At 41.1% G+C, this 24074-nt stretch overlaps 1 protein-coding gene across 1 annotated transcript in view; it reads left to right on the top strand.

The window, feature by feature from the left end:
- Window positions 1–1257: 1257 nt before the first annotated feature.
- The window catches only part of LOC117486869 (disks large-associated protein 2-like), an 86111-nt gene continuing 63294 nt past the window's right edge, over window positions 1258–24074 (top strand). Inside the window, exon 1 of the mRNA XM_034135452.1 lies at window positions 1258–1375. Within this exon, the coding sequence (XP_033991343.1) occupies window positions 1258–1375 (118 nt within the window). The remainder of the gene's footprint in view (window positions 1376–24074) is intronic.

Here is a 24074-nt window from a genome sequence, read left to right as displayed (position 1 = left end):
CATTATATTTTAGGAAAAAATATTAGTCCCATGATGTCTCTAAACACTAGATATAGCTTGATTAAGAGGCGTGTGGCAGTGCTTTGGGCGTTGGTGTTCGGATCAGGGGGTCACAGGTTCAAACCCCACTGCAGTCAGCATGTCGTTGTGTCCCTGGGCTAGACACTTCACCCCAAATTGCTCCTGTGGGGATTGCCCACAGTATTGAGTGTGTAAGTCGCTTTGGATAAAAGCGTCTAACAAGTGACATGTAATGTAATGTAATGTAATAAGACAATAGCTTTATCTGTAAAACTACAAGGATCACAATAACGGTTTTCTCATTTTTAAATACATAGATACAGAGACATGGACATGTCTAACATGTTTTATATGAAAACTATTGAATAAATTCGCTTGACTTTGACTACTGTTAAGTGTGAACATTTTAAAAGTTAGACTAAAAATGCTTGCCCTTTTGGTACCATATTTTCAGACTTTACCAATCATAACAAATAATACATTTAAAAAAATAAAAATGATTAACTGAATTCAATCTTCTCATTTAAATTATGAGTTTATCTTTTTAGTAGTTGATTTTGGTTACTTCTTTATTACTTTAAATTGTAATTTCATGTAATGCACTCTGTAACTTTCATAATAAAAAAGTACAAAAAAGTTAGGCCATCAATATTAATGAAGAAGACGTAAATAAACTGGCAAAGTAAAGGATATGAAAAAAAACGTTTAGCTATGTGTAGTTTGAAGTAATACGTAATAGCCTATGCTATATATTGTACATGTACATATTTAGCTCTCACAAATTGCATACCATTTTATTGTAAATTAATATTTACCATTAATTCATCCACTATAGTTTTTCATTAGCCTACGTAGCCTAGTTTAACTTGTTAGTAAGTGCGTCATGCGTATTTCATGTAAATCAATATAAAGTAATGCTTTTATTTCTCAATAGGTGTTGATGTTTACGTTTGTATGTTTAGCTGTTGAGAAGTTACGTGTGACGTTATTTATTTTTTCATTATTTTTCGATCAATACAAGTAGGCGATTGCAGGTGCAGACTTTGCAAAAATGGCGTCTGATATGGCGGAGCTGTGCCATCAGTGACCACAACAACATCAGTGTTTGATCCATCATCTCCAGAGAATGAAGTCTGCCGCTGCATCGGGACTCGCGTCGGACAAAAAAACAACAAGCCGCCGTCATCATGGGAAACTACGGCCGCTCTACCGCAGATGTTTCTAACGAACAAGGCAATGAACATTTTCAGGGATTCCAGGAGACATGATCGCTTTTCACTTATTCAGCGCCCGTGTACTATCGAAGAAGAAGAAGTGACCTTCTCAGAGGAGGAAGATGACAGCGTTGAAAAAGGTAGGAGACAAGATGCACGGTGTTTGGGCATGAACACAGCCTGTTGTTGATATTGACTGTTATCTCAAGTGCACCTATACATGAAGGTCTGATGGAGGCTTTTCTGACGCAGGTGTGGCGCACCTGATCAAACTCACTAAAGTATAGATGTGAAAAGTTCTGCAGCGCATGGATGAGTCACTGACTGGTAGTTGGCGCTTGTCAGGGTGTTTCCTGAACAATCGATAGCTGTGAATGATCATGATGCATGGTGTGTGGGTGAGGTTGTGAGATACATGGGTGAGGAGGTGGAGGTGGGGGAGGCAGGGTGGAGGGGACCCACAGCTTCTGCTACCTCAAGTTTCTTTCTGTCTGTAAATGCCCACACGTTCCCATTGTGCCCTTCGTTTCAGTCAATCTTTGTATGTGTGTGTGTGTGTGTATGTGTGTCTGGCGTGACTCAGCTGTATTGTACTATATCTGTCATCCATCTTTTCATCTGTCACAGGTGTTACCATGGCTACTACAGACTCACTGCTGTCTTTTCTTTGAGAAGGACTCAGGTAAGAGGTGGGCGGGGTGAGTCAAACATAATGAGGAGATGTCATTCACGTTAATAAGAAGCTTTTTATTCATTATGTTATATAATGGCTTTAGGAATAAAAGACTTAAGATGGCAGCGTCTTGATGAGTTTTCACGGGGAGGAGCAAACCATTTTGGCTTGTTGGGGTTTGGGCAAAATGTAAAGAGACATCAATGATAAGACTGGTGATATTTTATTTTTATATTTCTTACCAACAAATCCCACTAAGTATTTCCTTTGAAGCCAAACACCAGTACATCTTATTGATGTTTTCCACAGACCTCCCCTCATGTCTGAAACATGATTAAAAAACCTCATCAATGAGCCACAACATTACGCAGGGTGACATTTCCCTTATTACCATAACCACAAGCTCTGTAACCGTGGAGATATTACCATATTTCAAGTTTTGAGGACTTCTCAGCTGAATTAATTCACAAAATGTTGATATGCCGAACAGTCTGCCTTGTGAATTGAACCAATGAAGATCTTACAATTGTGGAGCCAGGGAAAATGTTGAATTAAGATTTATTTAAAGATTTATATCATAATATCAACTCAGGTGAATCTCTTATCTCTTAACTAGCACCAATTAATACGTGCAGATATGCACTAAACTGCCTTACAGTATTATCACTTGCAATAGAACACTTACCAGTACCCTAGCACGCTGATAATAGCATCTAACCTTCGTCAGACAATACACCCCACATTATGTGATAACATAAACAATTTACCTTACTGTAGTTCACTTTCGATCAATCCTACATACATCATTACGTTGCCATAAAGTCACCTGCAAACATGAAAAAAGTACAGAGCAAATGCACTCTTTACAGCTTTGATTAAGTGATTTTTGCTAAACAATATATAGTGTAGTCTATCTGTTTGAATAATGAATATATCCCTTAAAGAAGAATACAAAGAATAAGAAACATTTACAATGATGCCGCATCTAGTCTTTAGATGACTTTCAAACTTTAAAGGTGGGGTAGGTAAGTTTGAGAAACCGGCTCGAGATACACTTTTTGTTATATTCCATAGAATGCTCTTAACATCCCGATAGCAATGAATATCTTAAGTGCTTTGACAAAAAATCCATTCAAAAAATGTTATCTGTGGAAGCCGTAGTACTGTAAAAAGCACGACCAATCATTTTAGCTGGCCCGGCTAAAATAACTGGATGGCCGACCTGCCTGTCAGCCTTCCTTCTGTGCACAAACTTATCTCGTGCCCTCATTGGTCATGTGCGCGTTTGTGTGTGTTGGAGGAGGGGCTCTGTAAGGAAGTGGCAGATTTTTTCCGGTTGTGTATTTTCAAATTCTAGCGATCTCGAGCCGGTTTCTCCAAAATTACCTACCCCACCTTTAACATAACTTTTTCTTGGCCACTTAGGAGGCACAACCGGCTGTAAAAACAACATTGACATATCATTGCCAATCATCTGAGCAGACAGTTGGCTAGTTATGTCTCCAACAGACCTGGAGAAACATTACTTTGGAGATGTGTTGTGTTCGACAGACGTAATGTAAGTCTCTTAGTATTCACTCACAAAATTCTTCAGTATGTTGATAAGCTAGTTGCTTGCTTTGACTGACGTTTGGTTGAGATCAGGAAGAGTGCATCTGAGCTTTTCTTTAGGCTGAACAATACGCTGATAAGAGCAGTGGGTGTGAACTATATCAGTAGAGTTGCAAGCCATAAACAATAAGTTGTAAAATGCTAAAGTGCACATTATACAGCATTTGAGGAGAATTGCAGAGGTTGTGATAATTCTCCGTTGGTTTGCCACTATTAGCAACACTGTCGACATACACTAAGTTGTGTCCTCCATTGATAATACAAACATATTGATTAATGCAACTTTATACCATAGTGCAATTGAACAGGCCTTAGATTAGCTCTGTTGTAAATGCTGTCCTCTTACAATGACACAGATTGATTCCTGCTTTCAATTCTGTGTACTGAGGAAGTTCATGTTACACGCAGTCTGACAAATGTGATGGTATTCAGACATCTAGCCTAGTGCATGATGGGAAAAGCCTTCACCAAAAAACAGACAGGTAAAGACATGAAATCAACCTCACATAGTGTGTTAGAGGTGTTGGCTGTCGTGGAGAATTTGTGCAAAGAGCATAACAGAGATAGTCGTTAATAAGGTAAACTCTGCACGACTCCTTCTCTCAGCAGAGGTCAGAGCGCAGAGAAACATCGAAGGAAAAAGCTCTGCAGGGTTCCGCCTGCTTTCTCTTTGCATTTTTGTTGGGCATCTTAATTGATCAAATGCTCGCTCACATCAGCACAAACCTCAAATACTATCACTGTGATGCTTTTGAAGCTGAAGGCCAAGACGAAATCATAAAAGAGTCATATTATATTTGTGAATTTGTATTTACGCGGTTATAAATACCACAAACTCACACAGAAACAGCTATTCTTAAGAGTCTCGTAACATAAGAAAATAGTTTGTCACTAGGAGGTGTTTAATTAACTAATAAACACACATTTTGAGGTCAGGTTTGACTATTTTTACTCTGAGGCTTTTACCTTTCTGTTCTGCTGATTAATATCTCAGGGACATTTTGCACATTTAGCCCAACACTAATTGTTACCTTGTGTTGTTCTGGCAGTGTAGGATCTCAAGTTTTACAGCATTTGCTCGAACAATGATCATATATATGTGTTAATCATTTCTTTTTAAGCATTACAAATGGGCTGACAGCGGAGTTTCCCGCTCACATCAGAGATTATCTGCGAGTTAATCGTGTGTAGGGTCCTACTGTGATTTGACAGGCTTTGTCAGCACAAAGGCTCCAGATGAAGTGAACGTGGATAAGGGAACTTCTCTGCTTGTTTGATGTGCATAACCTAAAGAATTGTTCTGAGTTTTTTCTTTCTTCTTTATCTGCCATCCGGAGAACTTGCTCCTGATCATTCCTTGCTCATCATTTTCTCAAGGTTAATGACTGTGTGGACTGGATCCTTTTAAGGAGTATAAAGCCAGCAGTTATGCAGGAGCAGTGATGCTGTTTATGACTCTTTGAGCATGAGTTTAAGATGTTTAAATAAGCATGAGCAGCATTTATAATTCCTGTTGTTTCTAAGGTTTTTAACCTAGAACAAGATTAATGCACAAATGTTTACATTTTGGTTATTTCCTAACACACTGCAGAGCTTGGTTACACCACTAGGTGGGACTGTTTACTTTACATACTGAAATACTGCTATGGCATACCTGCTGGTATAATTCAAAAACTGGCCACATCAGAATCCAGTACAGACAGAGTGCTGTGGTATTTAAAAAAGAATAGTTACATAGTTTGGTTTCATATGCTGCTTAACAGTTTGTCATCATTTGTTAGGACTAGAGGCAAGCAATTCACTGGAGCACAGAGATTGTACTGAATCTCTGCTGTTGGAAGTGTCCTCAACACATTTTATTGTTATAAGCAACATATGCTAATCATTTCAGTACTGTAGCAGCTCTGGAGTTGTCTCCACGGTCTCATTATTCATGATGGCTAAGGGGTGAAATAACTATAATTACTTTGGCTAATTTGAATATTCATGTCTTTGTGTCCAGAACTATTTATTTGAGCAGACACAGTACTGATATATAAATGTATATATACATGTATGTTTTATTTGAGACTGGGCAGTTTAGAGAATGAGAGCACAAGATCTTATAAAGAAGGCAGCTTATTTTAAAACGTAGAATGTAGCTTGTTACCCATTCAAAGGGGATGTCAACACAATAGAAGGACCCGTTTTAATCCACTCACTTTGATTTGCTATCAGTCAGTTTATATAACTGCACGTATTGGAATCTGCTGGTGGGATTGACTATGGTGACGATCCATCAGGACTGTATAACAGTTGGCATGAGTCAAAAGTGGGTTGAACAACTTTGCCTGTGTTCACCTGCACAGAAGTATAGAAACCAAGATGAGAAAACATCAAGACATCTAGGCTTGAGCTCTTAGACCAGAACGTTTTTTTCATCTTTCTGTTTTCGCTTTGTCTTTCAGTGTCTTTATTGAAGCAGTCCTTCTTTTTGATCTGCATCAGCTATTGCTGATGAATCTTTTTCATTCAGCGAGGGAGGGCTCATATTTCTCTTGAGTAGCACCTCTACCCCCTCAGAATACCAATAAGTCTTACAATGGGCCTAAAATCAATATGATCCTTTCCAAATCTGTACTTCTTCCTCTCTCCGATTGTCTCTCAACCTTAGACGCTCTGCCGTGATATAGGACAGGGGAGAGGCTGGGGAAGGAGGGAGGACGTGAGGGGAATGTGAGGGCGGTCGTACTTGGAGATGCCGGTGGAGCTGGTTGGTGAAATATGCGGTCCTTTGGATAAAAGGTCATCTGAGGACTTCGAAAGACGGGAATGAGTTCAAGTCCTGTGTTGTAATTCCCTTGCAACTGGTGCAGTTGGACTGAAACCATCAGTTGCTGGCGTGCTTCCGTAGTTTGGCTTTGTGCAACTTTGTCCACGGCTTGCATGCCATTTAAACACCTTGCACACGGGCTAAAAAAAAAAACGTGTCTGATCTCGATGACGTCAGCTGGGTCCCGACAAGACCAGGAAACGACTCCCTCCCTTTCGGTCGGAGGAGTGATGTCATCGCAGGGAGAGCTTGAGGTTGGACGAGACTTTATTGAGCTTGACGTGTTTTTTTTTTTTACCAGGAGCAACAGACGTATGAGCACATGCACCAGTCAGTACGAGGAAACAGAGCAGGAGAGCTAAATAACATGGCAATCTGTTTGTGACTTGTTATAAACCCCCCGTGAGAGGGAAAAGGGTGTGAGGCAAAGGCACAGAGAGAGAAAGGGAGATGCAGATAGGGGAAGAGGGACAGCGTGAGTGTGCATGCTGATGGGGATAGAAACGTGTGGAGCTTCAGAGCTGCAGAATCCTGAATCCAGCAGATGGAGACTCCGCGTCCGTGTTTTGCGGTGATCCTACGGAGCAACATGCAACTCGCGCCGCTGCCTCGCACTGCTGCAGTGGAGGAGTAAATGCGGAGCCCAACACTGCTCCAGGTGATCCACAGCAGCCCAGCCCGGCAGACTGCTCCCTCCTTAGCCTTCCCTCCTCTCCTCCTCCTCCTCCTCCTCCACCTCCTCCTCCTCCACCTCCTCTTCCCTCTCCTCGTCTTCCTCCTCTGTCAGTGCTCCATTCCTCTGAGGGCTGTGAAAAAAAAGAATAAGAAAGGAGCAGAAAAACAGAGGAGAAATGCCCCTCCATCCTCAGATGTGAAACACCTCTGCATGACTGTCCGCTGCTTCCCTGTCACCGTGTGAAGACGCATATGTGCTCCAATGTCTCCGGAACATAGACTCGCTGCAAGGTAAGAAGACTTATTCAGAAAAAAAACCGCTTTGAGCCTTTGCTGGCTCTCCTTTTTTTCTTGAGACATTTACCGTGCAACTGTTACAGCATTGTGTGAGTGTGAATTGAACAGGTAGATGTGAAGTTGGCACAGCAGATCATTGGTATTCCACGCTATGGATAGAAAAATAAACCCCTCAGAGAGAGAGAGATCTTTATCGGATTTGAAAACAAAATGACATGTCTTCAGTTTTGGAGGTAAAGCATCTTGTTTCCCCTAAATCACAGCGATCCGTGCAGGTGTGTGTGTGTGTGTGTGTGTGTGTTCATATGTGTGTGACAGGAACCAGCAGGGTGGGAGGGATAGCTCCTCAACAAGGCTTCTCGATGGGCAACAAGGGGATTTTCATCTTGACAATGTGGCCAAACAGCTTTCCATCGATCTTCTTACGGCCACGAACGTCGGCTCAATCTCTCTGGCTTGACAGACTGCCTTCTTTAATGGAACCAGTAGTTAATCATTATGTAATCATTTTTGATCGGTCCTGCTTGGCTGCAGAGAGAGAAAGAAGGCTTTCCCAGTCGATTGACATGTTTGTCTTCATGCCGTATTCGTCACTGATGGAGGGAATTCAAGATGAAGAGAGGGAACCAAGGAAAGATAAGGATAAAAGCAGGTTGACGGGGACAGTGAATGAGGAGGAGGGGGGGGGGGGGCAGGAGAACTTACTCCATCACTTCATTCAGCTGAACAGCGCTCACACATCCTCCAATCTCTCAATCACATGTTAGGTGTGAAGCCTCAAAGCTATAACCTGTATGTGACCTAATGAGGGTTCATCACTTATACCACACACACACACACACACACACACACACACACACACACACACACACACACACACACACACACACACACACACACACACACACACACACACACACACACACACACACACACACACACACACACACACACACACACACACACACACACACACACACACACACACAGAGTGATGCTATAACAAGAAATTGAGACTAGCTGGTGCTGCAGCGATATCCAAATCCTGCATTCTGCTGTTTGACAGAGCTTCAGGGCTTTTTCTCTCTGTGTGTGTGTGTGTGTGTGTGTGTGTGTGTGTGTGTGTGTGTGTGTGTGTGTGTGTGTGTGTGTGTGTGTGTGTGTGTGTGTGTGTGTGTGTGTGTGTGTGTGGTGTGTGTGGTGTGTGTGGTGTGTGTGGTGTGTGTGTGTGTGTGTGTGTTGAAACCTTTGACAGTGACTCGCGTTCCTTTTATAGCTTCTGGATTTGTTTGCCCACAAATATCACAAAATGTATTGGTTAGGAAAAAAAATCTGAAAAAAGAACATCACCATAAACGCTTCTTTATCCCAAAACAAAAATGGTAAATTCACGTTCGGATAGCATGCCATGTTTTCTTTTTCTAACTGTACTGTACAGCAGAGGACTGACAGATGCTCTTTATCACTGGGAGCATTAACCCTTGTGTTCTGACACAGGCAGGCTCACGCATGTACTGTGCATGCAGCATTTGCCCTTGCAACATGCTCCATTTCCTGGTACACTGTACAAACAGTGATCTAAAGGCACACCTACACGCATACAGTCACACAGCTATGTGCAGCTGCTTTCATGTGTAGCAAGGTGTACGAGGTGCTCGTTTGTCATGTGTTGCATTAGGATGCAGAGGAGGATCTCAGAGGAGCAGAGACTCAGCTTCTCTCATCTCCCAGGCGGCTTCTACTGCTCTGATTCTCCAAAAGATACATTAGTATCCTCAAAATGCTTCATTATTTCATGTCCAACAAGAATACAGTGTGAAAAGCAGCATCCACTAGAGGCTGCTATTCTTATAACACCACCACAGAAATGATGGGCGAGATGGTTCACATACAGTATGTTCTGACTCATTATGCAAGAGGCTTACTGTGGTTACATTTAAATATTTTGAGAAATATACATTTGCTTTCTTGCTGAGTTATATGAGAAGATTGACACCACTCTACGGTCTGTGCAGTTAATATGTAGGAACAACAGCCTGTCCTTTTACTGGGGCTTATGTGTCCAGACTTCGAGTAACTTCCACAAGTATTAGCTGCCGGACAGGATAACTGTTTAACCCTGTCTTTATGTTGAGCTGAGCTAATTTTCTAAATGTGGAAAAGGGTTTATCCTTTAGGGAACATGAACGTGTTTATCAAAGTTTATGGTAACCTGTTACATTAAGATATCCTAAATTGAGGATAATCAAAGAAGAAATTGGTCGTAAACAATAGGATTCATCTCTGATATCAACACGAAATGCCGTGAGACTGGGTGGTGCAGGCACGAAACACACTACCAATAGAAATACATTGCTTTTAAAATCGTTCTGTGTGACACGAAAAAAAGGGGGAAATCGCGTTGGTGAACACGAATCAATTAAATGTCGTGACTATAACACGAAATGCCGTGAGACTGGGTTGGATATCTATAGTTAATTTTGAGACTTTGCCGTGTGTTAAATTACGAGTGAGTTGCCCTCGGAGGAGCACGAATATTCAAACTAAACTTTACAATCTGGCGAGAACAATTAGCTGGACAGAGGGATGGTAAGACCAACAGATAGAATGCTGTCAGAGCTTCTTTTTACATCCTTCTCAATAGCTGACACATAAAAACATCCTCTACACACATTATTAGATTATTATAGATTTCATGTTCAAGATCTCTTTTGGACACTACATTCTGCTTTATTTGTCCTATTTTGCCACGGGCGATCAGTCATTTGAAACAGTTTATAAAATGTCTAATTTGTTTGGTCACCCTCTTTGTTTGTCTTTAGGATTGACGCTGCAGTGCATCTGGCTGTTGATGGCATATTTTCTCTCTGTTTTGCTGCAGGGGTTTGGAGGTCAGGATTGAATGATTAACCAGCCATTAGCTGACGAGTTGATTCATTGCTGGGCGCAGAGCAGGACAACAGTAGACATAACAGTGATTTCAGTTCAATTTCAAGTGATACATCCATACCCTTTCTGTTGTCTTATGTATGGTTTTAAAGAAACTGCTGAAAGTCAGATAATTTTTTGAAAAGGGGCATTTATTATGTCTGTCTGTCTGCACAACACTGCTCTTTTCTCCTCAGACCTTTACTTGATCTCAACAATGGAAAAGAATCAGTAACAGTTTTTATATTGCAGTGAGAAGTTTAAGCGTTGATGACAGCCGCCTCAGGGAGTGACACTTTGAGAGATCTAACAATTAATTTACATTTAAATGATTCAGGATTTGATTTATTTGAGCGGCTTACCTATTTAGGTGTCAACGTGTTACAACTTCCCATCTTTCATCTGTCGTCACACTAGTCGTCTTTCTAGTGACACCCTGGTCTTTTCACCTGCTTCCTCTAAACTAACACTGTAGGGATATTGTCACCGACAACAAAGACTTTCAGTTATTTGCAGCTCAAGATAAAAGCAGAACATTACAAAGCACACTTGCATATCTTCTCTGTACAGCCAACATTTGCATCACAAACGTGTAATTGCTCAAATGTATTGAGTAGGAACGATTATTGAACCATTATCAGTCAATTACCAGATTCTTTGTTGACTAATGACCAATCATTTTGTCTATAACCCTCACATTTGAGAAGCTGGAACCAAAGAATATTTAGCATTTTTTGCATGAAAGATGTTTATCTGATGCCATATTGTAACTAAGCAATATGTTCTGTTATATTCTTGGCTACAGTGTTTGTCTACAGTGTTTTTCTGCTGCAGTGACCCAAGACTCCCCACAGGGACCATTAACGTTTCACCTCAGCTTTGTTATCTTAATGTTTCCTGGGCCCCTGATGCTCAGTCTTGTGGCACAAACGAAGAGTAGCTGGATGGAAATAACCAGAATCCTGGTTCCCATTTTAATCCCTCTTAGTGGTGCTTGGTATAATACCATGTTAGGTAGCGAGAGAAGCTGCGTGGGTGTATGAGTGAGTGGAAGAGTGAATATGAGTTAGAATATAGAGAGCATTCAGGGGAGTGAGCTGGAAATTGGCAGCAAAAAGCACGATTGATACCATTTATCGTTTTGTACTAACATGGAAACACGTACTCTTCTCACATTTGATCTGAGCACCTAACTGTGAATGACATAACTGCAGGGGATGTGCTTGAATGTTTTGGAGGATTTAGGACTCAGAAATGGTTTGTGTAAACACGTGTCTTGACTGTATGATATTGGTATGTCAGAATAGCCTTAATCACACAAAACGCTTTGTACCACATATGTTTAAGTGCTGGTGAGTGTCCATCCTGAATTTCAGGGCAAATGTGAGCACTCTCATTGTCACCCAAATATCAGTTACTTTAAAGGGGACCTATCATGCAAAATGCACTTTTGTACGTCTTTTATACATGAATATGTGTCCCCGGTGTTCCAGGGAACTCACCAAGTGTCAGAAAACACAACCCTCTCTATTTTCCTCCATACCCAAATCTCTAAAAAAGGGGCTGCAACGGATCTGATAAAAACTGATCCAGATTTGAACACTGTCCTGACGTCAGGACGGTGGCGCTACGGCTATTGGGCCAACTCCACCAATCAGGAGGAGACAGCCACGGCCATTGCCGTTCGAAAGCGCTGGAGACGCTGTAGTACATATGCCAGGCCAGTAGATGGTGCTGTTCTCACAGAATCAGCCCTTGCAAAAACAGAGCCAGAAATTGTCAAATTGAGCGAAATGAGGCATGGCTAAAATGCATGATCTGTTTGGTATTTTGAAAAAAAAAAAGTATAAATATGCCTTATATAGATATGGTCCTACACTATATTATTCAAATATAGCATGATAGGTCCACTTTAAAACAACCTCAGTGAAATGTTTCTCTGCTCTACAAAGCTTGCAGTGCATGACCTACACTCTCAAAAGATTAGCTTCTTGGGGTTTTGAGGCAGAATCAAAAGCAAATTCCTTGAAATCAGGGGGTTTATTTCAAATTGAATGCCTGGCTTTTGTGTGTTTTTATCAAAATCTATAAGGTAAAATGCTAGATATGAAGGGAAATCATTGACGAGCAAGGACGAGACTGAAATCATGCAATCTGCATTGATCAGCTTGAGGAGAGAATCCCTTGACACAGTCCAATAAACTAGTTTGAGTGTATTGACCTCGTTGAGCATGAGGAAACCCCTCATCCAGGTGTGTGTGTGTTTTTGGGGGGAAAAAGCTGTTGCAATTAATAATGTAATCAACCGCCTGGTGTGTGGTGTGGTTTGGCTTCCTTAATGAGGACTGGATTCATCCTCAGTCTCTGACAGTACGTCGAGTGGGATATGCTGCTCTCCAGCCTGTTTCCATGGAGATACACAGGAGCTGTAGTGTTGCCCCCCCCCCCCCCCCCCTTCTGCTGTACATTTCTACCAAACAGTGCTGCTTCATGCGAGGGATCTGGGCCAGGGTGTGCATTAGTGTGTGGGATATAACGGTGTGAAAACAGTCACATTTACACGTATCGCGTTATTGACGGAGAGGCTTATGCTATTGAGGTAGTATTAAGCTCTGCGACTGCACTGAATGTGCAAGTATGTGTGTGTTGCAGCTCAGTTTCTCTGATAGTGTGGTTGTGAAGTATGTGTGTTGTAATATCTCCTCTGGTGTGTCATGCTGGTAGTAGCTGCTAATCTTGATTATCCTCTGTAGCAAATGTCCAAGTGTGAACGTGACTGTGTGTGTCAGTGTGTTACAAAGGCTGTATGGTGAGTGGTTATTGACAGGGTGTGTGTGAGAATGCGCATGTTGGGTACGTGAGCTAGTGAGTCAGAGTGACACTATCACTGTGACAAAAAAAGAGTGACAGAGAAGAGTGAGATCAAGAGAGTGAGAAGGTTTGGAAGAGGGAGACGGGGAAACAGAAGGTGGCAACACATGATCTAATGAATGCAGAAAACGACGGTTGAATGCAAACCGTGAACAATATGATCTCATTCAAAGCTGCATTCTGTGAGCTATATCTGGGCCATTTTATGTGTGTAGTAACTGTTTGTATCCCAAGAGGGCTGTAAAGACAGAAACTTTGGTTCTTTTTTACAAGGTGACAAATGTTTCCTGGCCGAGCAAAGAGGCCACCACGGGGACGGAGAGCGTGGAAAATAGCTGCAAAAAGGATCTTTCTGTGTTGGCAGAATGATGCAGTGCAGACCTGAGCAGCGTCCTGCTGAATGAAGGCCAGGGCGATGCCTGTAGCAACAGCATTTATAATCCTGAAGCTCTGCCCTGTCAATATGCATCCTGTATCTGTTTGAAGGGTAGCTCCGCACTTTGATTCATCGACCCTATCTGTTCGTTTTTAGGTGATGCTGCCTGGTTTTGTCAGAAGCGCATGGTAATTAAGATACAGCCGAAGTAAACGTTTCATATCAATTACATTTGATCTGCTAAGACCAAAAGATAATCAGTTTAACTATTGCAGAGGACACATCAAATACTCTCACAGTAGAAGCAGTAGCCAGCAAAGATTGGGGATTTTGCTAACAATGATTCATCAGATAAAAATGGTGGCGGATTAATTTTGATTAATTGACCAATTGTTCTAGCTCTACATGTGAGCAAACAGTTACTTTATTTACACATCCAGCAGTTACGGAGAGCAACATTAACATTCATGTGGAGTGGTGCTGCGGACACCTGATGAATGTAAGTCCAATATTCACTCTCCTTTTCTAACTCCTGAGGGAAATATCTGTCTCTTTAGCTGCTAAATCTTCAACTGTGTTCACCAGCCAGTCGCAAACTGTGACTGTCTGCCGTGTGATGGGTGTTTGAAGCTCCTTTGCTGAAAATAGCTGCCAGCTGCGGCCAAAAACAATGCTTAATCAGTAAAAGATTGAACCACATCGTTGTGGGCTGGACAGGTCAACAAAGAGCTGAACGAAGCTATAAGGCCCTTTAAAACTGGGGGAAAGCTGCCGGTTGAAGTGATCATTTTCTATATGTTCAAATAAACAAACTCTTTCCTTCCACAAAGTTTCTCATTGATTAAGGAATAGTTATTACAAATTAAATGATAAGAGCAACTTTAAATGGATAAATAAAAATGGTATAGTGTATCTAAGTATTTTTTTAAATCCTCAATATGGCCATACGACACACATACACCCCCAACAATATGCAAAAAGCAGATATTGGATAAAACAGTAAATGGATACATGAGGCAAACATTTTCTTGATTAGTTCTTACATTTTACATTTTCATACCATAGGAAAAAAGGTATACAAATCGGCTTTATCGACCTATGTAGTTTAAATAGGATTGCTATCATGCGTGAAATTGATTTGAGTGTGTGTGTGTGTGTTCTCTCTGCCAGCATCCATAGTGAGCATCTCCATAGCTGATAATAGGATATGCAGTGTGCAGGGTGAGCCTGTGGAGAAGCTGGGTGGTCGCAGTCATGTCAGTGCATCGCTCTCTGGGGAGCACTTATAGGATCAGTAGGGATAGGGCAGGAGAGAAGCTGTGTGTGTGTGTTTTATGTGTGTGTGGACACTAAGGTTAACATTACCACATGGGGTTAATCCTTGCCCAGTGCCATGGTACCCGCCGTGTGTTAATGGCCAAAGTGTTCTGACTCACACAGGGCGGCGCCGCCTGCCAGGTGGTACATGTCCACACAGGGAATTCAATGTGCTAATACTAATGTGCTGAACCAGCAGCCAGTCAGGTAAGGGGGAAACCTCAACCCTATGGCGTGGCACGGTGCAAGATGGTTCACTCAGCTGGACGCTCACTGTTTCTGTATCATGTACGCAAACATGTGAGCACCGCGACGGACAGAAAGAGGAGAAAAAACACGTGTTCAGTCAGTCAGACTGTAAAACGCAGGTGTTTTTAAAAGAGGAAACATCTGCTTTGACTGGCTTTCATCCAAAGAATTGTGCTTTGTTGTCCGAACTTCATCACTTCAGTGATAAGGAAGCTCTTTATTCCAGGTTACTGTCCTGTATGCATAGCCGGAAGAGAACAGTGTTTTCAACTTCTTTTGTAGTTGATTTCAAACAAAAACTGACTTTCTACCCTCAACAATTCTTTCAACGTTCAATTACTTTGGCAAATGCCTAAGTACTCTCTAATCAGGAGGCTCTGCCCACTTGGAAACAGCAATCTAAGAGGTTTTTTACTTGACTCCAGCAGGCTGCTGGCATACAGCCTCCTCAGCCTGGGCTGAACAGCAAACCCTTGGCATGAGCATCAGCACAACTTGAGAGTGGAAGTGGAATATCAATAATGTTGGATATTCCACTCAAAAATGGATCCATCAAGACTCTTATGGATTAACTTGAGTTTGCTTTTGAGTTCATTTAGCAGTTTGGTTAATGTTTTAATTGTGGTTATTAAGATGGTAATCCTTTTAAGAGAAAACAATTTGAATAAAAACATCACTGCTGGGACTGCTTTCAGGCGTATGTTTTGCTGCTCTGATGAGATTTGATATAATGGGCTTTAGAGCATTGTGGCAAAGTAAATACTTAATTTCTTTATATTTGCTGAAATACCTTAACTAAGAGTACAGCGTTTTTCAATTAAAATGTGTGCATTACCGGCACACGAACAAAATCAAACCGTTTAGTTTGAGGCCTTTTAGCCTTGGAGTATTTTAATTGCATGGTGTTACATTGATCTGTCCCTACAGAAACAGTGGCCTTCAGTCTAAAGTGTCATGGCACACAGTGACAACACAGTCTGACTCCCTGCAGGTGAAATAGGGCTTGTCTTGGTTTGCTCAGAGGACTCTGCATTGGGTGAAAAGTGTTGACATACCTCTTTCTGTGGCTGGGATCGTAATCTAAAAAAAAAAAACCCATATCTATTGACCAGATTTTACAAATACAAGTTGGAAAGACAGGAGAAGCTGTCACCATATGAGTTAAAGAGAGTGTTAAAAGTGGGGTTATATGAGGTAGGACCATAGTCCGTGTATAACCTACAGTAGATGGCGGTTGGCTCACCCCAGTTTGGAGAAATAGACAGTAGAAGCACTGGAGCAAAGGAACGTACTGCTGCATATGTGGGCAGCACCGAAGCTATAAAAAACCATCAGTTTAAATTTAGGCTATATCAAGATTTTTTCACAGCTTTGCCTTTCCTTCAGACAGTTCTTTCCAACAGGGAACTAAAGCTTGCAGAATCTCAGGTTTGCTGGTTTACTTCTCTAATTCTCCTGTCACACAAATGGTCTTCAATGGAGTCAAAAAGCTGTAACTGTTAGAAATGGCTGTTTGGTAGCAAGGTAAAGCAGGGAACGTTTCGTGATATAGCGTCAACTTAAGACTAATAATGATTGTTTTAGCTGGGCCTTTCTTTTCTTTTTTAGCCTAAAATAGGTTTTGCTGATACCCCCATTGAAAGCAGTGCATTGTTTTGCTTCCATGCTGGTACTCCTGTCTGTCTCTCCAAACTGGGGGCACTACCTTTAACTAGTGCGGGTAATACAATGACTATAGATAAGTACCTCATACAATTCACTTCAAACTATCTAAACTCCCCCTTTAAATGTGTTGTGCAGCTGACCGGAACCAGTAACCTCAAATAAAAGTAGCATTGCTGCTTGAATATTGACACAGTTTCTCTAAGGTAAGAGAGCGACCACCAGAGGGCACGTTCCTTGTTAAATCTAAGAAGAAATATCCTATATTCCTGGTGAAACAGTGTTTAAATATTAAAAGTATTTGCCTCTCTACAGGGCATTTTAGACAGGCCACTTTAGAGTGTGTGTGTGTGTGTGTGTGTGTGTGTGTGTGTGTGTGTGTGTGTGTGTGTGTGTGTGTGTGTGTGTGTGTGTGTGTGTGTGTGTGTGTGTGTGTGTGTGTGTGTGTGTGTGTGTGTGTGTGTGTGTGTGTGTGTGTGTGTGTGTGTGTGTGTGTGTGTGTGTGTGTGTGTGTGTGTGTGTGTGTGTGTGTGTGTGTGTGTGTGTGTGTGTGTGTGTGTGTGTGTGTGGTGGCATGCAGTGTGCTGAGAGGAGGGAGAGACGTTTGAAACATTCCCCTCCTTTTCAAGCCATTATGCCATCAGCCCATTAAAACCAAAAATCACAGCTCTCTGCCACTACACATGTTTTGGAGCAGAATACAAATATTCCACATTCCCATTCAGGATTCGTAAGCCAGACAGTTTGAAAGCATCAGGTGTATGACCCTCTAATACTAGCTATGCTTTTGTCACTCTCTTAGCTAGAATCATATTTTCAAAACTATCCAATTCTACTGACAGTTGTGTCATGTACAAACTCACCATGCAGACTTTTTTGGGGAGTTAACCCTGATCTGACAATTCAGATTGATATTAGTGCTTGTACTGACTTACCTTAACTATCTGATAATTACATTGGGATCAATCATTATAAAAAAAAAAACAGTGGAATACTGTATAGCTCAGTTCATCAAGCACTGTATTTAAGTGCAACGTTGAGGCACTTTACTTGAGTAGCTTTTTTAAATAATTCTACTTTATCACATTTAAGAGGCACAATGTCACTTTTTCCTTCACTATATTTCTTTGAAAACGATATATACTTTGAAGAATCAGGTCCAGATTAATGTACTGTTGCAGTTTAAGAGGATCTTTGACTGATCCTTTGGTGAAAAAAAAGCTGATCCTTAGTTACCAGCTGCAACATTAAGGGGATGAACAGATATGCATGTTCTTCAGTGTGTAATCCATTTCCTTTTACAGCCCTTTTATTTAAATAAATGAACAAGTGAAGTTCAATTTACTGAGTGCATTAGCTTGCTGGTATCATGAGCCATCTTGGGATTTATTTTATACTTATGCTAATGTTGAAGTAACATACAGGTGGTGCAAGACGCCCCTGGAGATTGTAAGTGCGGTTTTATTCAGACGTACGGTTTATTATATTATATTCGAAATGCCTAATGAAATGATTTTACAACAATATATGGACTTCAGTTGTGCATCTTACATATAAACAGTTGTTTTTGTTTTGCATAAATAATGTAGTAATGAATTAAAGTGGGTTTTAAGTGGTCTATATTAACTAGAAGATGTTCTGTGCTTCAAAAGAGCTACGACAAACAGCATTATAATAATTTAAATGGCCATACTTCCGTAATTCACTTTAATCTTATACAATACCTACTGAGTGCTTTCTGGTAATGAATTGTTCCCCTGGAAACACAATGAAGGTACATTATGTGCACATATACTGTATCCAAACCCCATACTGTCTTTCATGTTTCGTGGTGAAAATTCAAGCTCAGTTTTAATGGAAGTATTTATTTGTTAAAGGTGGGGTAGGTAATTTTGGAGAAACCAGCTCGAGTGCGCTAGAATTTGAAAATACACAGCCGGAAAAAATCTGCCACTTCCTTACAGAGCCCCTCCTCCAACACACACGAACGCGCACATGACCAATGAGGGCACGAGATAAGTTTGTGCACAGATGGAAGGCTGACAGGCAGGTAGGCCATCCAGTTATTTTAGCCGGGCCGACTAAAATGATTGGTCGTGCTTTTTACAGTACTACGGCTTCCACAGATGACATTTTTTAATGGATTTTGTTGTCAAAGCACTTAAGATATTCATTGCTATCGGGATGTTAAGAGCATTCCATGGAATATAACAAAAAGTGTATCTCGAGCCGGTTTCTCAAACTTACCTACCCCACCTTTAAGGGGAAATGAAAATGGTTAAGCATGTGATCGTAATCAAATCGTATCTAGTTCATATGAGCTCTGTGGAATTACCCTGTGTGCTTTTACTGAAAGTCACATTACCAAATAGTTTGTATCCATTACTTTTAAAATAAAGCATTTAGATGATTCATTTAATGCCCTGGAGGGTTCTGATTTGATTTGAGATCTCTCTTTTTTCCCTCTGGAGCTGCTATCCATTCAGACCGTTATCCCTGCACAAAACCCTTCACATCAGCAAAGCCACCACCCAAGGCGCTCTGAAACCATGACAAAGAATTGCTATTATGACTGTAGAGGGTCATAATAAGAAATATTGCTGTGTGAAATACTCGGTTTGTGTAATCTCTCTCAGCAGCTTCTTTATTAAAATATTCTGTCACTGCGGTGTGCTCTTGTTGTCTTAAGAAGAAACAGCTTCTGTTGAGTGTCAGACTGCATTGAAAAAAAATCACACTCAAGTGCAAGAGCCATACTTGTGTGCAGCAAAACACAGCTGACGGAAACACATCAGCAGGACCTCATAATGGTCATCAACCAATAAGGTAAAAGAAAGCAATAGAGATGAAGCCACTTGAAATGCTACATTAAATATAAAAGTGAAAATAATCCCAAAAACCTGTGCCGATAAAGAATAGTATACATATTAGACATATTATACATATTTAACTCAAATCATTATTACAAAAAACTCACAAGCAAGGAGTTTCAATGCTCAACGCCCTGAAAGACACATTTTTTTTCTCTTTTTCATTAAGGGTTCCTCCCTGGGAATCTGTAGGTAGACTTACTCACACAGTGTGTACTGAGATGTAGCCAGCAGCAGTGCCAGGCTGAAAATAACACAGGTCACAGTCTGTCAGTCACCTGGCTGCATAGTGTAGTCTGTGCACTGAACAGTTTTCTCTGGTTAGTTAAAGAGGACCTATCATGCTATATTTAAATGATATATTGTAGGGCCATACCTATATAAGGTATATTTATATGTTTCTGTTTTCAAAATACCAAACAGATCATGCATTTTAGCCATGCCTCATTTCGCTCTATGTGCTGTTTGCTGTCTACGGGGCTGATTCTGTGAGACGACGCCCCCCTGCAGGAGAGGGTAGCCGTGCTCTGATCAAGTCAAGAGGGGGAGAAAAAAAGATCTCCGTCCTCCGTGTTTTATTTATATATACAGTCTATGGTTTTATTATATTATTATAAGCCTGTAGAGTCGTTATTCATTTGTTTTAAAGCTCAATAAATAACAAAGAAGACCTTTGACCGGCACTTTTCAAATTTTGTCCGGAAGAATTAAACTTTAACGGACATCTTGACCGGCGAAAGAAACTGAAACTGAAACTCTGCCGCACGGTCCCTTCGTTCCTTGGAAGAGGTGGAGAGGTGGGTGTTTGTCATCTGCTGGTGGACTAACCGAAGAGAATTACAGTGCTTGCCTCGACGGGGAGGGATTGCATTGAATTGAAGCAGCAGAAGGAACAAACGCTTGCCTCGGGGAGAGAGAAAAAAAGCCACAGCGGAGAATAAACAGAAGGGTAACCATGGTTACCATATGCGCGGGAAGTCTTCTTCGCTGCTTTTGTGGCAGACTACAGCGCCACTTACAGGCCTGGCATATGTACTACAGCGTCTCCAGCGCTTTCGAGCAGCAATGGCCGGCCGTGGCCCAACCCCACATTCCCCTGATTGGTGGAGTTGGCCCAATAGCCGTAGCGCCACTTCTGTGACGTCATTGAAGTGTTCAAATCTGGATCAGTTTTTATCAGATCCGTTGCAGCCCCTTTTTTTAGAGATTTGGGTATGGAGGAAAATAAAGAGGGTTGTGTTTTCTGACACTTGGTGAGTTCCCTGGAACACCGGGGACACATATTCATGTATAAAAGATGTACAAAAGTGCATTTTGCATGATAGGTCCCCTTTAAGAAAAGATAGTTGTTTTGTCACACTTAAGCACGAGACAAAACGTTTGTATCCTATCACTTGTTTACACTCTATAAGGTAACGCTTCCTACGCTTGGAAAATCCTGCCAGGTAACAAATCCAGGAAGCAATTACATGTGAAACAAATAAGTGTTATGTATTATCTACTGCAGGATTGATTTCACAGGGTGAAGGACATTCATTTGAACAGCAGGTCTGTTGTGAAAATGTGGAAACAACACTTCCAAAAGAGGCTGTACGGTCAAATGTAAAAGCTAAAAATCTCCACACCTGGCCAAGAAACCATAAGTCATTGGTATTTATTATAATCCTATCAAGCCCCCACATATATATTTGGGTAATTTAATGCAATATAGGACAGCAGAAATCTTCCTTATTTGCCTTTTCAAAAGATGAATTCGGTAAAATACAAGAGTTGAGGCTGTGAACTAGTTACATCACATGACCTCAGACACATGATTAAATTAACTGATATAGCAATAAAGGTGAATGACTTACAGCAGCTCAGGATAACGTTGTTTTTTCTATTAATTATCAGTATTAATGGTTTCAATGGTGCACTATTATAACTGCAAAGCTCCACATGTGTGCACACAGAGACACACTGATGAGCACTGATAGGCTACATTATGTAGACATCTGGTTACACTGAGAGGCCAAGGGTGGCTAAAAAAAAACATCTTGTGCACATGATAAGACACTTGTTTCTGGAAACGGATTAGCAAGTGAGTAAACAGAGCTAATAGTCATTTGGTTCCATGCCAAACTGTATTAGTTATTAGCCTGTTTGATGCATTAAATGTATTATTCATACAGTGTGGTTAGCGGCTGCAAGTAAGAGGAGGAGAGAGCATGGCATCCTGTTTGTTTCACACAATTTGCAACAGAAACAGTCCCCTAAACACATTATGTGGCTTATTCATGTATGCTTTATTAAATATAATTGGATGCTTTTGCATTTATGTTTAAAAATCAAGATTGTTTATAAATGTTGAGGTTAAACAGAGCAGTATTTGCATAACTACGTTTTTAGTTTGGGCTTAATGGGAAAATGGTATAAGAGTGGGCTCACAGTCTCAGACTTTGAAAACCGGAGGCTTGACAGGATGTTAATCTGCGTCACTCTCCACAATAACTCTCTTGGTACTGAGATATCTGCCCTTAAAACGTACTCCCTGGCTCATACGGTGTTTGAAACAGAAACCCACTCCACTCAGATTGGCCAGTATTGTTGTGGTCACTACATGTTCACTGTGAAGGCCATACTCCATTGAAGCAGTGCGGTTTCTGTCACTACTCTGCAGAAGCATTTGAAGTGTAATAGACAATCCCCTTCTTGATATTGTATGAAATGCTTCAGAGGGCCCTGACACACACACACACACACACACACACACACACACACACACACACACACACACACACACACACACACACACACACACACACACACACACACACACACACACACACACACACACACACACACACACACACACACACACACACACACACACACACACACACACACACACACACACACACACACACACACACACACACACACACACACACACACCGTGCCACAACCCTCTGTTCTCCAGCCTTCCCTCTCTACGTGTGAAGCACCCTTTGCTCCCGCTCACCGCTCACTAAGCTCAGCTAAGTGTTGCTTTGAGATTTATACATGGGAGGCCCACTCTGCCAGATGATGTAATAGGTTTGCTGTTGCCTAGATACAGGGAGACAGTAGAGCAAACCCCTTATACGGGTCTTACCAGAGCGGTTAGAGTCAATCGGAGTTTGGGGCTAGGGGCTGTTCACTTTAGGAGCCAGCATGTCCATAAAAATGTGACATAACCTTTTTAAAAATAATATTCTCTTTAGTTGTCTTTCTCAAAGAAATTCCAATAACAGCTTCAAAACATTTAATAACCTCATAGACATTCACCGTTAAAAATGAGATTTTCTCATTATATTGTCTTCTTGAACACACCCCAGGGTGTTGTTCTCTAAACTTGTTATGCCTCATCTTTGTAGATAACATTAGTGCTTTGAGGATGCAAAACCTACTCACTCTTCACACACCTCCTCCTCTCTCCTTCAGCCCTACACTCGCACTGACGTCCCACAGATAGAAGGGGGACTCCTTCCTGCTGAGATGCAGGTCACTGTGTTTGTCTCAGTGTACGTATGTGTGCGCTATAGAGGAGCCTCTGCTTCTGTAACAGTAATTAAGTGCATCTCCTGTCTGTTTTTAGCCAAAACACTGAATCCACCAGTTGCTATTGCAATAAAGTCTCCAACTATGAAACTTTGTATGCTTTCAAACATGAAAAGGGTCTGGTAGACCTGTTTATTAGCATTAAGAAGGAGTCTTGAAATAGGAGATGGATGACCCCAAAAAGGGCCACATGTCCATGATGGTCAGGCATAGTTAAAAAATGAAAAGAAAAGACACTTGAAGACTCCACTTTGGACCTAAGGAATCAGTGACAGACCTTTTTTTTCTTTTAAAGACCAGACGTATTACCCAAATCTAAATCAAATATGGGACAGAAAACAGTCATGTACAGAGCCATGGTCAGCTGGAATTCTTTCCCTGCCATATACTTCAGGAAAATTCTCAAGCACATTTAAAAAGGTTGCTAAAAAATGCCCTCAGTATTATAAAGTTAAATTGAACTGTGCCTGTGGGTATGTATGTATTATTATGTACACTTATTTGTATTTTTTTGTTTGGCCTTATGATGGCTAAAATCTCTATATATATTTCATATAGCACTGTAAATCGCATGAAATGATCAGCTGTTTTGTTTTGTTTTAGTATTGTTTTATGTATGCTTTTATGTATGTTTTGTGTGTGAGGACACCAGGAAGAATAGCCAATGCTCATGCTAGTGCTAATGGGGATCCTAATAAAGAATAAGAATAAGAATACAATTAATTAAATCATTGTCAAATGAATCAATAATGTAAACTAATAGTTTGTAGCTACCTACGTTAGGGCTATTCAGTTCAACAGGCCTTGTTTAACAACAAGTGGCTCAACTTTAACGTGTCATTCTCTGTTTTGTAAAAGGCCTCGACCTTTGAAGTGCATCCTCACACCAACACTTGATCATAGAAATAGATCACAGAAA

This window comes from Trematomus bernacchii, unplaced genomic scaffold, assembly GCF_902827165.1.
Source record: "Trematomus bernacchii unplaced genomic scaffold, fTreBer1.1, whole genome shotgun sequence".
NCBI classification, from domain to species: domain Eukaryota; kingdom Metazoa; phylum Chordata; class Actinopteri; order Perciformes; family Nototheniidae; genus Trematomus; species Trematomus bernacchii.
The sequence above is the reverse complement of the archived record's forward strand: the minus strand, read 5'-3'. Positions and strand labels throughout refer to the sequence as shown.